Raw genomic sequence first — 14,300 nt, 5'->3', positions numbered from 1 at the left:
GTTGTACCAGGGGAGTGGGGGAGATAAGAGGAGAGTTATACCAGGGGTGGGGGAGGGGAGAGTTGTACCAAGGGAGGGTGGGGGGGGGGGGGGGGGGGGGGGGGGGAGGGGAGAGTTGTACCAAGGGAGGGGGGGGGGTAAAGGGAGAGCTGCACCAGGGTATGGGGGGGGGGATAAGGGGAGAGTTCTGGATCTGGATGTAATACACTGAAAATCTCTAGATAGAGCATCACTCACTCAGCATTGAACACAAGCCAATTATTAACCTACAAACCTGTACGTCTTTGGAGTGTGGAAGGAAACAGAAGATATTGGGGAAATCCCACGCAGGTCACGGGGAGAGAATGTGCAAACTCCGTATAGACAGACCCGTAGTCGGATCGAACCCGGGTCCCGGGGCTGTGAGGCAGCAACTCTACCCGCTGCGTCACCGTGGACCGCGCAAGTTTGTACCGGAGGGAGTGGGGGGGGGGGGCGGGTCCACGTCCGTTCCCAACCACGGAGAGGGGCAGCGGCTCCCGCTTCACGCGCACTGAGGCCGCGGCTCAGCTCCCTCCCTCCCTCCGTCAGTGCCGCCGTCTACTTCCCCTTCCTCCTCCATCGCCATTTACCTCAGCCGCTCGCCTTCTTCTTCTATGTGGTGTTTTTTGGCGGTTGGCAAACAACTTTTTTGGTGCATTACCGCCACCAACTGGCATGGAGTGTGGATCAAACAACACCATTACATATACTAATAACCTATATCCTTCCGAACAAATTGGTTACCCTAAGAAAATGCAACAGGATTTGATAGCACTTATATGAACTTCCTTGCAAAATATCTACCAAATCAAATTGTATTCTTTCTTTTCTGAACTGCTTACTCATCCGTTCTCTCTCCTCCTCATACCTCTCACAATGTACAATGACATGCTCTATTGTCTCTTCTTGCCCACAGTATTCACATCTACCTGTATTATGCTTGCCTATTATAAAAAGTGTACTGTTCAGACCAGTGTGTCCAAATCCAATTCTTGAGATTACTGTCTCCTCTTTTCTGTTTTTTCCTGCACATCTCATTTCTCCCACTTTCCTCTGGACTCTGTAGAACCACCGTCCTTTCCGCTCTTCCTCCCATTGCTTTTGCCATCTTTCCTTCAGTCTTTGCTTAATAATGTCTTTGATTTCAGTTTTACCTATGTTAATACTTAAATCAATCTAACTTCTTTTTGTTACCTCTTTTGCTACCTTATCTGCCATTTCGTTTCCTCTAATGCCAATGTGTGCTGGTACCCATAAAAATATGACTGTAAGCCCCATCATTTGAATTCTGAATAGTGTTTGTTGTATTTCAATCAAAATGTCTGGTCTACTGTGTGAATGGCTGTGCTGTAAACTCTTTATTGCTAAACCTGAATCTGAGCAAATAACTGTCCTTAAAGGCCTAGTATCCTCGACCCACTGTACCGCTAACAATATTGCAATCATTTCACCTGTGTATACTGAGACCTCATTATTGATCCTCTTCCCTACTTTGATGTGAAATTCTGGTACAATAAATGCTACTCCTACTTTATCTACTGAATCTTTTGATGCATCTGTATAAATTTGGACAAAACTGTTGTATCTATCAATGTGTTCCTGTATGATGACTGAATTATACCTATGTTGTTTATCCTTGTTTTCCTGTTCTAATGTTGTAAAGTCTACTGTTGCATCTGGAAGTATCCAAGGTGGAATTGAAGGTAATGGAACCGTTGGAACCATATTTAATTGTGCTATGCCGATTTGTACTGCTCTCTGGGTCACTGTCCATCCAAAACTTTTTGTTTCCCTTCTCTCCTTTTCCCAGCATGGTTTGACAGTAACTTGTGCTGGGTGTTCTTGACTGTGGCCCTGTAGGTTAATCCAGTAATTCAATGAAAGCTGTATCCTTCTCATCTCTAGAGGCATCTCCTCCATTTCAACCTGTAATGCTGCTGTTGGAGTTGTTTTTATTGCACCTGTACATATTCTCAATGCCTGATATTGAAAGTTGTCTATTTTCTTAAGAGAAGTACTTGATGCGGACCCATACACCACACAACCATAATCTAACACAGATCTAATTAACCCAGTGTATATAGCCTTCAAAGCTGTTCTATCTGCCCCCCAATCACATCCAACTAAACATCTCATTACATTAAGTACCTTCTTACATTTGTCCACTACTTTCTGAATATGAACCATCCATGTAATCCTCTCATCAAACCATAAACCTAAACATTTATAGTATTTTACTCTCTCCAATTCCTGGTTATATAATTTTAGTTTAACCTCACTACCAATTTTCTTCCTAGTAAAAAACATTATCTTTGTCTTTTCCACAGAAAAATTGAATCCCCATTTATAAGACCACTCTTGTACCTTTATTATAGCCCTCTGTAGTTTCTGCACAATAAACTTCACATTTCTCCCCCTTTTCCAGATTGCCCCATCATCCGCAAACAGTGAAACTCACATTTCATTTACAATTTCTTCATACACATCATTTATCATTACTAAAAATAGTAAAGGACTTATTATGCTCCCTTGAGGTGTTCCATTTTCAATATCTAATGTTCCTGAGCATTGATTTCCAACTCGTACTTGTATTGACCTCCCAAATAAAAAATTAAGTTAAACCATTTAAATATACCACCTTTAATCCCCAATTTACCTAGTTTCACTAATAACCCTTCTCCCCACATCATATCATATGCTTTCTCAATATCAAAAACTACAGCTACTACACTTTCTCTGTTAATTTGTGCTCTCCTAATATCATGTTCTAAACATATAGCTGGATCCATGGTGTTTCTCCCCTTCCTAAAACCACTCTGGTAATTGGATAAATAGCCTTTACTCTCAGCCGCTCTCCCGCCAGCGGCGCCATCTTGACCCAGCTGGCCTTGACGACGCCGTCAGATGTCGTGACGCTAGAGAGGGGCAGACGTCGTGACGCTGGGGTGAGGGGCAGACGTCGTGACGCTTGGGTGAGGGGCAGACGTCGTGACGCTGGAGAGGGGCAGACGTCGTGACGCAGTAGAGAGGGGCAGACGTCGTGACGCTGGAGGAGAGGGGCAGACGTTGTGACGCTGTAGAGGGGCAGACGTCGTGACGCAGTAGAGGGGCAGACGTCGGGACCTTAAAGCGGAAAGCCATTTACACCGGAGCTTTGGACAGATTTGTTTTGCGGCCCCACGTGATCCGGCGGAGACAGACGAGGGTGAACATCGCAAAATGGTCCCAAGAAGATGGAAGGTGCTGCCCGGGAGCGAGGCCCAACCCCCACCCAGCAGGCAGGTTAAACCTGAGGAGGGCCTGGAGATTAAGGTGAAGGAGGAGGCCCAGGAGTTTGAGATCAAGGTGGAGGAGGAGGAGGAGGAGGTCCAGGCCCAGGAGGTTGTAGTCAAGGAGGAGGCCCAGGAGATTGAAGTCATGGTGGAGCAGGAGGCCCAGGAGTTTGAGATCAAGGTGGAGGAGGAGGCCCAGGAGATTGTAGTCAAGGTGGAGGTGGAGGTGGAGGAGGCCCAGGCCCAGGCCGCGGAGATTGAGGTCCAGGTGGAGGACGAGGAGGGGCAGGAGATTGAGGTAAGTAAGTTTTATTTATATAGTAGCAATGTTACAACATTTTGAGCTTTTAAAAATCAAGTCTGCAATTTATCCCATCAGATAAAGCATTAAAAGAAGTTTAATTTGGCACCTAATTCACTTTCATAACTTCAGTATTAAAAAAGTTATGGCCATTTTCATACTCGCAAATTAGCACCTTGTTCTCTATTGCTTTTCCATTGACTTAACACAAAAGCTGTGATCGAGGACAGTCAATTGACATAAAAGCCCATAACTTTTTAAAAAATCAAGTCAAGTTTATTAGTCACATACACATACGAGATGTGCAGTGAAATGAAAAGTGGCAACGCTCGCGGACTTTGTGCAAAAAGACAAACAAACGAACTGAATGAAATTGTCAGTTATTATAGATTGAGGCATTCTGAAACATATAAAACATCTTACTTGGATGACAATGAGTTAATTACCTAATTGTAGCTAATTACAAAATTGATCGTTGTGACGGAAATAGTAATAAACACCCAGACAACCTTGAAAATTCAGAAATGTGATATTCTCAAGATCAGAACTTTAATATTATTGTATTATATGCTGTAACAGATAGGTAAATAAATTATAATTTCTAGTACCAGCAGCAGCACCACCTGCGGCCTTGAGTACCTTAGGGTGGGGTGGTGGTGTGAACACAACAGGGAGATACGGGACCTGAACGTGTGGCTGAGGAACTGGTGCACGGGGCAGGGATTTAGATTCTTAGATCACTGGGATCTGTTTTGGGGTAAGGGGGAACTGTACAAAAGGGACGGATTGCATCTTAACAGGTGGGGGACCAGCATTCTGGCAGGCAGGTTTGCCACTGCTACACGGGTGGTTTTAAACTGAATAAGGGGGGTGGGGTGTCGAATGGGATCCTTGAGGATGGAGTTAAAGGGAAAGGGTTTCTTAAATGTGTGAGCGTAGAGACAGAGGGGTGTAAAATGAGGGTAGAAGCAATAGGTAGCAAGGTGAAAAGTAAAAGTGGCAGGCAGACAAATCCAGGGCAAAAATCAAAAAGGGCCACTTTTCAACATAATAGTATAAGGGGTAAGAGTGTTCTAAAAACAAGCCTGAAGGCTTTGTGTCTCAATGCAAGGAGCATTCGTAATAAGGTGGATGAGTTGAATGTGCAGATAGCTATTAATGACTATGATATAGTTGGGATCACGGAGACATGGCTCCAGGGTGACCAAGGCTGGGAGCTGAACATCCAGGGATATTCAATATTCAGGAGGGATAGACAGAAAGGGAAAGGAGGTGGGGTAGCGTTGCTGGTTAGAGAGCAGATTAACGCAATAGAAAGGAAGGACATTAGCTTGGAGGATGTGGCATCAAAATGGGTAGAGCTGCGAAACATTAAGGGGCAGAAAACTCTAGTGGGAGTTGTGTACAGGCCACCTAACAGTAGTAGTGGAGTTGGGGATGGCATCAAACAGGAAATTAGAAATGCGTGCAACAAAGGTAAAACAGTTATAATGGGTGACTTCAATCTACATATAGATTGGGTGAATCAAATTGGCAAGGGTGCTGAAGAAGAGGATTTCTTGGAATGTATGCGGGATAGTTTTCTAAACCAACATGTAGAGGAACCAACGAGAGAGCAGGCTATTCTAGACTGGGTATTGAGTAATGAGGAAGGGTTAGTTAGCAATCTTGTTGTGCGTGGCCCCTTGGGCAAGAGTGACCATAATATGGTTGAGTTCTTCATTAGGATGGAGAGTGACATTGTTAATTCAGAAACAAGGGTCCTGAACTCAAAGAAAGGTGACTTTGAGGGTATGAGACGTGAATTGGCCGAGATAGACTGGCGATTGATTCTTAATGGGTTGACGGTGGATATGAAATGGAAGGCATTTAAAGACTGCATGGATGAACTACAACAATTGTTCATCCCAGTTTGGCAAAAAAATAAATCAGGGAAGGTAGTGCATCCGTGGATAACAAGGGAAATCAGGGATAGTATCAAAACAAAAGATGAAGCGTACAAATTAGCCAGAAAAAGCAGCCTACCAGAAGACTGGGAGAAATTCAGAGACCAGCAGAGGAGGACAAAGGGCTTAATTAGGAAAGGGAAAATAGATTATGAAAGAAAACTGGCAGGGAACATAAAACCTGACTGCAAAAGTTTTTATAAATACGTGAAGAGGAAAAGATTAGTTAAAACAAATGTAGGTCCCTTGCAGTCAGAAACAGGCTAATTGATCATGGCGAACAAGGACATGGCAGACCAATTTAATAACTACTTTGGTTCTGTCTTCACTAAGGAAGACTTAAATAATCTGCCGGAAATAGCAGGGGACCGGGGGTCAAATGAGATGGAGGAACTGAGTGAAATCCAGGTTAGCCGGGATGTGGTGTTAGGTAAATTGAATGGATTAAAGGCCGATAAATCCCCAGGGCCAGATAGGCTGCATCCCAGAGTACTTAAGGAAGTAGCCCCAAAAATAGTGGATGCATTAGTGATAATTTTTCAAAACTTTTTAGATTCTGGAGTAGTTCCTGAGGATTGGAGGGTAGCTAATGTAACCCCACTTTTTAAAAAGGGAGGGAGAGAGAAAACGGGGAATTACAGACCAGTTAGTCTAACGTCGGTAGTGGGGGAAATGGTAGAATCAGTTATTAAAGATGGAATAGCAGCACATTTGGAAAGTGGTGAAATCATTGGACAAAGTCAGCATGGATTTATGAAAGGTAAATCATGTCTGACGAATCTTATAGAATTTTTCGAGGATGTAACTAGTAGAGTGGATAAGGGAGAACCAGTGGATGTGTTATATCTGGACTTTCAGAAGGCTTTCGGCAAGGTCCCACATAAGAGATTGGTATACGAACTTAAAGCACACGGTATTGGGGGTTCAGTATTGATGTGGATAGAGAACTGGCTGGCAGACAGGAAGCAAAGAGTAGGAGTAAACGGGTCCTTTTCACAATGGCAGGCAGTGACTAGTGGGGTACCGCAAGGCTCAGTGCTGGGACCCCAGCTATTTACGATATATATTAATGATTTGAACGAGGGAATTGAATGCAACGTCTCCAAGTTTGCGGATGACACGAAGCTGGGGGGCAGTGTTAGCTGTGAGGAGGATGCTAGGTGACTTGGATAGGCTGGGTGAGTGGGCAAATGCATGGCAGATGCAGTATAATGTGGATAAATGTGAGGTTATCCACTTTGGTGGCAAAAACAGGAAAGTAGACTATTATCTGAATGGTGGCCGATTAGGAAAGGGGTAGATGCAACGAGACCTGGGTGTCATGGTACACCAGTCATTAAAAGTAGGCATGCAGGTGCAGCAGGCAGTGAAGAAGGTGAATGGTATGTTAGCATTCATAGCAAAAGGATTTGAGTATAGGAGCAGGGAAGTTCTACTGCAGTTGTACAGGGTCTTGGTGAGACCACACCTGGAGTATTGCGTACAGTTTTGGTCTCCTAATCTGAGGAAAGACATTCTTGCCATAGAGGGAGTACAGAGAAGGTTCACCAGACTGTTTGCTGGGATGTCAGGACTTTCATATGAAGAAAGACTGGATAGACTCGGCTTGTACTCGCTAGAATTTAGAAGATTGAGGGGGGATCTTATAGAAACTTACAGAATTCTTATAGGGTTGGACAGGCTAGATGTAGGAAGATTGTTTCCAATGTTGGGGAAGTCCAGAACAAGGGGTCACAGTTTAAGGATAAGGGGGAAATATTTTATGACCAAGATGAGGAAAACATTTTTCACACAGAGAGTGGTGAATCTCTGGAATTCTCTGCCACAGAAGGTAGTTGAGGCTAGTTCATTGGCTATATTTAAGAGAGAGTTAGATGTGGCCCTTGTGGCTAAAGGGATCAGGGGGTATGGAGAGAAGGCAGGTACAGGATACTGAGTTGGATGATCAGCCATGATCATATTGAATGGCGGTGCAGGCTCGAAGGGCCGAATGGCCTACTCCTGCACCTATTTTCTATGTTTCTATGTCTCCTGCCGGCCCTCCTCCTCCTGGACCTCAATCACTCTCAGATGGCAGACTGCAGGAGGGGGGCGCCATTGTGTATGGCTGCTCTGCCTACAGTCCGTCCTTACACCCTTTTCTTAATTTTTAGTGTGTTTAAAAAGTTTTGTTGGAGATATTCTAATTCTTTTATGTGGGGTGGGGGGAATGGGGAAACTGTATTTCTCAGTCCCTACCTGATCCGAGCCGCATCTTTGCTCCTTCCTCGCGGCCTACCACCTGGACTGGTTTCCTAATCCACAAACATTTATTCTCAACATAATCAAATTCATTATTTTTTGCACAATCATGTCATAAGAACATCTAAATTATCTACATTTTGTGTTATTGTCTATCCATGATCAATATTTTCATACTAAAGGGCCTGTCCCATTTTCACGACCTAATTCACGACCTTTTTTACTCGTGGACAATTTTCATTATATTGAAAAAACGCCCCCACCTACTTGATGCCTACGACTAGCATCACGACCTACCTACAACCTCCTGGATTAGGTCGTGAAAGTGGGACAGGCCCTTAAATAGCTGACTAAAAACTTCCACAGTACATAGTTTTGTTCAGATTTTTAGCATGAAAATATTGATCATGGATAGACAATTTCATTTAGATGTTTTTATGACATGATTGCGCAAAAAAAAAAAGATTTTGATGATCTTGAGAGTGGATGTTTGTGGATTTTGAACATTTGTCTGTGTGAAACGGCCCTTGCCTGCTGCAGTGTTATAAACCAACAGAGTAAAATTTATGGGAATTAAACATTCAATTCCTTCAATTTGGCATAGAAATTCATGACAAAGTGAGATTTTAAAATCACGTTATATTGTGAATTCTTGTGTGAATGGGGTCAATCAATCAATCAATCAACCTTTATTGTCATCTTGCAAGCAACAGTTGCACAGTGCAAAATGAAAAGATGTTTCCCAGGGAATACCGGAGCATCGCACATGAAATTTAAAACATTTCACACATAATAACACTAAAAACAATCCAGTCCCTGATGTTTTTATGTGATGATCCCAGTTTGTTATTTGGATACTTTGGCTATTTAAAAAATATATTTTTAGCAATTTCTTAAGGATTGGATAAATGTTTAGATCTAGTAATTGAATTTTGATGAATTTAATTGATTTGATGACTGATGAATATGAATTTTTTGTTGGGTGTATACGATACGATAATACTTTATTGTCAGAGCTAATCTGAAATTTGTTTTGCATCATAGAATCTTCGCAAAAATGACAAGAGGGGTGAGAGAGGACTGGCATCAACACATCAAGACAGCCTCCCAAAACACCCATATTCGACAAGACATTGCAATAACAGAAGACCCGTCAGAGTACGTATGATCTGAGATTAAGCGCCGTGTTTAGTTCAAGGATTGACTGGTGCATAAAAGAGCCCCTCATTCCAACTTTATTAAATTTTGGAACCCTATATCTCTGGTTTGATGGTAACAAATTGTACTCACTATTCAGAATGTGGTTGGTGTCAGAGCAAATGTTATTGGCAAACCTTAGTATGCTTTTAAGGTAGGATGATAGATACAATTGTTGTGGTGGGTGACCTACAATCTTTGAGCAAATTTATATTTGTTGGAGCAGTTTTGATTGGGAAGTAGCAGACAGACTCTTGTACCATGTAGTGTTACAATACTGCAAAACACTCATTATCACGGCAGTAAAAAATAATAAAAGGATTTGTTTACTTGCTCCGAATGATCTAGGTCGGCGGAGAAAGCAGATTCTTTGTTTTGTCTTATTGCAAATCTGATCAATGTGGTTATGCCATGAAAACTGATAGTCAATCGTTACCCCCAAGTATTTAAGTGGAGACACCTGCTTGATTTTATTAGTTATTGGTAGCAGGTGAAACTTTATGAGAGTCAGATGGTGAGCCAAATACAATCTCTTCTGTTTTCTTTGTGTTAATCTCAAGGGCATTATTTTCAGTCCACTCGACCAGTTTGTTCACGCCGAGTTGGTGCAGCCCAGGGTTGTCTGAGTTAGATCAGATTCAGATTCAGATTCAACTTTAATTGTCATTGTCAGTGTACAGTACAGAGACAATGAAATGAAATACAGTTAGCATCTCCCTGGAAGAGCGACATAGAATATGATTTCAATAAATAAACCTATTTACATGTATACAGACATAGTGTTTTTCCTGTGGGAGGAGTGTCCGGGGGGGGGGGGGTGATTGGCAGTCACCGAGGTACATTGTTGAGTAGAGTGACAGCCGCAGGGAAGAAGGTGTTCCTGGACCTGCTGGTCCGGCAACGGAGAGACCTGTAGCGAGTTACTCAACAGAGATACTAACACCTATGAGAGAGAAGCGAGTGTCACCAAACTTCTGAATTCTCTGGGGTGGAACCCTCTCCAAGACAGACGTGAAGCTCACCGTTTGACCTGTTTTTTCAAAATGTTAAATGGTCAGCTAGACATAGATCACAAGACCTACACCAACCCCAAACCAATTAGGAGCAGACGAGGGCATTCGATCCAATTTGTGATCCCAGCTACAAAGACAGATGTGTACAGCAATTTGTTCTTCCCCCGCACAATTAAAGCATGGAATAATCTCCACCCAACTATAGTTACCCAACCAGATGCAACTAAATTTAAAGTAGCACTTTCTTCCCAATAACCCTTTCTGGCTTAATCCCTCCCTTCACCACCTCCAGTTTAAATTCCAGTTGGAATATTTTGGAGGACCAAACTGAAAAAGCTACTTTCTTAACTACTAAACCACGTTCGCTTCTTAATAAACAGACACCACACAAACTGTTTGGTAGACCAGTTCAAAACTTTACTTAACATCGGCCGATGGAAGGGAGGGAGAACTCCAGTCAAGTGACCATTACAGACACTTGACTGTCCTCCGTTCACCTTCCTGAACAACAGAATTACATTGCCTTAAATAGGGTTTTTTTGTCCCCTTAGCACATTTCACAGACATTAGTCATGGTCAGAGGTACAGGAAAAGGTTTCCACAGAATGCATCACATCAAAGGCCTTTTGTTTACATAGTACAAGATAACATTGGCCATTTGGTTTACGACATTTTATCTTTCTACTTCCCTGGTTCCTTTCTCGTCCTTCATAAACATTGGCTATTTGGATAATGCCATTTTATCGTCACAGAGATCACCCTAGCTCTTTCGCTGCTTCCTCTCTGTCATTTGGTCCCTCATAAACATTGGCCATTTGGTTTATGGCATCTTACTTCACAGATATGACTAGCTGTTTCTCTCTTCCTTTCTCGCCTCCTCCCCCATAACATTGGCCACTTTGTTTACGGCATCTTACTTCAAAGAGATCTAGCTCTTCTCTGCTTGTCACTTGGGAGACAATGTTATGGTATTTATTATCTCACACACCCGCAACCTAAGGCAAGCCTAATTTGAGACTAAATATAAGCTGTAAGCTAGCCCAGAAGCCAATTTAATATCTTCTTATATTTTAACTAAAATTCAGCTTCATCAAAGCAACCAAGAACCAAGATAATAGAACTGTATCATCTGAGTACTTTAGAATATATATAATTCGGGGTATCTGTACGACAATCATCAGTGTAAAAGGTAAACAGCATCGCTGAACTCGTGCAACCCTGGGTTGCCCCGACGTTGGTTGTGATGGCAGATGAAAGGGTTTTTTTCACCTTTTCTATCTGTACTCTGTTAGTGAGAAAGGAAGCATACCAGTGAATCAGATAGGGATTTAGTTTCTGCTGGACCATTTTTGACACCAAAATGTCTGATTGAATTGTGTTGAAAGCTGACGAAAAATCTAGAAAGAGGGCTCTTGCATAGGTGTTGCGTTTGTCTAACTGTTTAGAGATATTATGAACTAAGCATCTTCTGTGCCACAGCCCTGCTTGCAGGCAAATTGATATGGGTCAAGTTTTTTTTTTGTACCGATGAAATGTCGGAGCAAAATTATTTCGAGATAGAAACATAGACATAGAAACATAGAAAATAGGTGCAGGAGTAGGCCATTCGGCCCTTCGAGCCTGCACCGCCATTCAATATGATCATAGCTGATCATCCAACTCAGTATCCTGTACCTGCCTTCTCTCCATACCCCCTGATCCCTCTAGCCACAAGGGCCACATCTAACTCCCTCTTAAATATAGCCAATGAACTGGCCTCAACTACCTTCTGTGGCAGAGAATTCCAGAGATTCACCACTCTCTGTGTGAAAAATGTTTTCCTCATCTTGGTCCTAAAAGATTTCCCCCTTATCCTTAAACTGTGACCCCTTGTTCTGGACTTCCCCAACATCGGGAACAATCTTCCTGCATCTAGCCTGTCCAACCCCTTAAGAATTTTGTAAGTTTCTATAAGATCCCCCCTCAATCTTCTAAATTCTAGCGAGTACAAACCGAGTCTATCCAGTCTTTCTTCATATGAAAGTCCTGACATCCCAGAAATCAGTCTGGTGAACCTTCTCTGTACTCCCTCTATAGGGTGATTGCACGAAAGGTCACTGGGTCATAGGTCTTCACGCACGGAGCCGCAAAATCCAACTGGAGGACAGGCGTCACTTCCGGTACATGTTATTAATCCTAGAAACGCGTACTTTTAAACCTGTTAAATACCGCTAAAACAGTTAATTTTTGCGCTGTAAATAACTGTGCAAGTCGGGGTGACCGTGAGACACAGCTATCCTACTTTAGAGTTCCAAAGATTAAGAAAAATGAAGGTAAAGAGAGAAAATATCGGGAATTATCGCGTTTGCTCACTGCATTTCATCAAAAGTAAGGTATTATTGATGTTTTTTCTTTATTCATTTGTTATATAAAAAGTTTTAAAAGTGAAAAATCCATCAGTAAAATTGCAAAATCGCCCATGGTTCTCAGGTGGGTTTTAACATGCAAAAAGAAAATGCTTCTGAAGCTAAATTTACCATTTAAATAATCGTAAACCATAAATGCGTTTTGAAATAATTTTTACTCAATGCAAGCTAAGGAATGGGATAATTGTCAGCTGTTAATTGGACATAATCAACTTCAGCAAATTTACAATATCTTTGAATGGGAGTGGGTTAAATAAGTAGTAGTTTGGGTGATTGTGCAGGCTTTAAACAAGAAACATTGAGAAATATATTTTGGCAAATAATAAAATGTCCTGACAGCTTAAACACCCACTCCCTTTCAAAGATATTGTAAATTTGCTGAAGTTGATTATGTCCAATTAACAGCTGACAATTATCCCATCCCAAAAAAATTATGTCAATCACCCCTGAAACTCGATATGAAGAAGACTTGCACATTTTTATTAAATTAGAGAAAAAACTGAAAAATTTCGGGAATTTTTTAGTCCAATCAAAGCACGTTTAACATTGATTTGTCTGCCAGTTGGCCAATCACACGCTTTGCTTCAGGCTAGCACACAACATGGCTGAGGCTGCCTCTACAGATGCCTGTTTTACTGGAGATTCCGATTTGTTGTTCTGTGGAATACATGTCGTGGAAACTTGCAGCAGGTTAATTGTATTTAGTAAGAAAAGCATTAAAAAGGCTGAAGAATGTGCTGCTAAGTGGATGGAAGTGCAAGAAAGCCTTGAAAGCAAAGTTGCTACAGAAGTGCTCCAACACAAAGAAGGCCCCCATGAATCAACTCTAAGTGAAAGGTAAGACTAAAGTCTGAATTTATGAAAATCTATCTGTATGGACTTTAATTAATTTAATTGCACCCTTTTATAATGTGAATAAATGCATTCATTCATTCCTTATTCATTCCTTATTCATTCATTCATTCCTTATTCATTCATTCATTCCTTATTCATTCATTCATTCATTCATTCATGAAATCGAGGGCCTAAACTATATGTTTCCATAACAGAGTCAATTAAACATTGTCACTAATGCCAGCTTGTAGTAGAGTAATAAGTCTTTAACAGCTAATCTCGGAGCTGCCTGCGAAAACCTACCGGGAAAAAGTGCTCTGACTGCGGGACCTAGGTACTCAATTAATAAGCGGCCGATTCGCGAACGCGGTGCCGCGGATCATCTCCGAGGGGGGTGGAGGCTGTACATAGTGCCGTCTGTAGCGGTCGTTTTCAGACCCCGACAACGGGAGAAAAACGGAGGGATATCGATCGCTATTTACAGGCTTCCATTGCAGTGAGAAATGATCAGAAATGGTTGATTTTTCTGTAGAAATGAACGGGTGATATGTGAACTTGAACTAGTTTTTTCTATGGTAACAGTGTTATTCTCATTAACATTAAGAAGAGGTTTAAATGTTAAGAATTGAAGTCCATGCAGACTTAATGACTATGAGATTTTTATTTCTGTAGCCTCTACTGAAACTTGAAATGTCTCACTGACATTAAATAGAGGTTGACACTTTATGAATTGAAGTCCATGCAGACCCAAGTACTATGAGATGTTTCTTTCTCTATCTATTCTGCACCCTCTGCTCCTGCACTTAAACTTGGTCTTATCTATGGCTGTAAATTACAGTGTCAGTCTCATTGACATTAAGAAGAGATTGACATTTTATGAACCGAAGTCCATGCAGACCTAATTAATATGATTTTTTTTCTGCAGCTTCTGCCCCTCCACTCTTCAGTCTGTCCACACAAAAGTGTTTTGTGTGGACATTCACTGTGCTTTAATGAACACTAATTTGATAATTTGCAGACTTGCCATCCCATCTACCTGGACATGCATACATGTTTAATTTCCTCATTGA

At 41.8% G+C, this 14,300-nt stretch overlaps 1 protein-coding gene across 5 annotated transcripts in view; it reads left to right on the top strand.

Moving 5' to 3' along the window:
- Positions 1-3,137: 3,137 nt before the first annotated feature.
- LOC116975624 (jerky protein homolog-like) overlaps positions 3,138-14,300 on the top strand; it is a 28,551-nt gene continuing 17,388 nt past the window's right edge. Inside the window, exons 1-4 of one of the 5 annotated variants that reach the window (XM_033024944.1) lie at positions 3,138-3,420; positions 3,454-3,474; positions 3,514-3,591; positions 8,826-8,939. In XM_033024944.1, the coding sequence (XP_032880835.1) occupies positions 3,241-3,420; positions 3,454-3,474; positions 3,514-3,591; positions 8,826-8,939 (393 nt within the window). In that variant the 5' untranslated portion in view covers positions 3,138-3,240. Of the gene's footprint in view, positions 3,421-3,453; positions 3,592-8,825; positions 8,940-14,300 lie in introns of all 5 variants that reach the window. The other 4 variants (XM_033024949.1, XM_033024948.1, XM_033024945.1 and 1 more) reach the window with 4 other exon arrangements.

This window comes from Amblyraja radiata, chromosome 7, assembly GCF_010909765.2.
Source record: "Amblyraja radiata isolate CabotCenter1 chromosome 7, sAmbRad1.1.pri, whole genome shotgun sequence".
Lineage (NCBI taxonomy): Eukaryota > Metazoa > Chordata > Chondrichthyes > Rajiformes > Rajidae > Amblyraja > Amblyraja radiata.
Note: the sequence above shows the minus strand (reverse complement) of the source record. Positions and strands in the feature narration are given on the sequence as shown.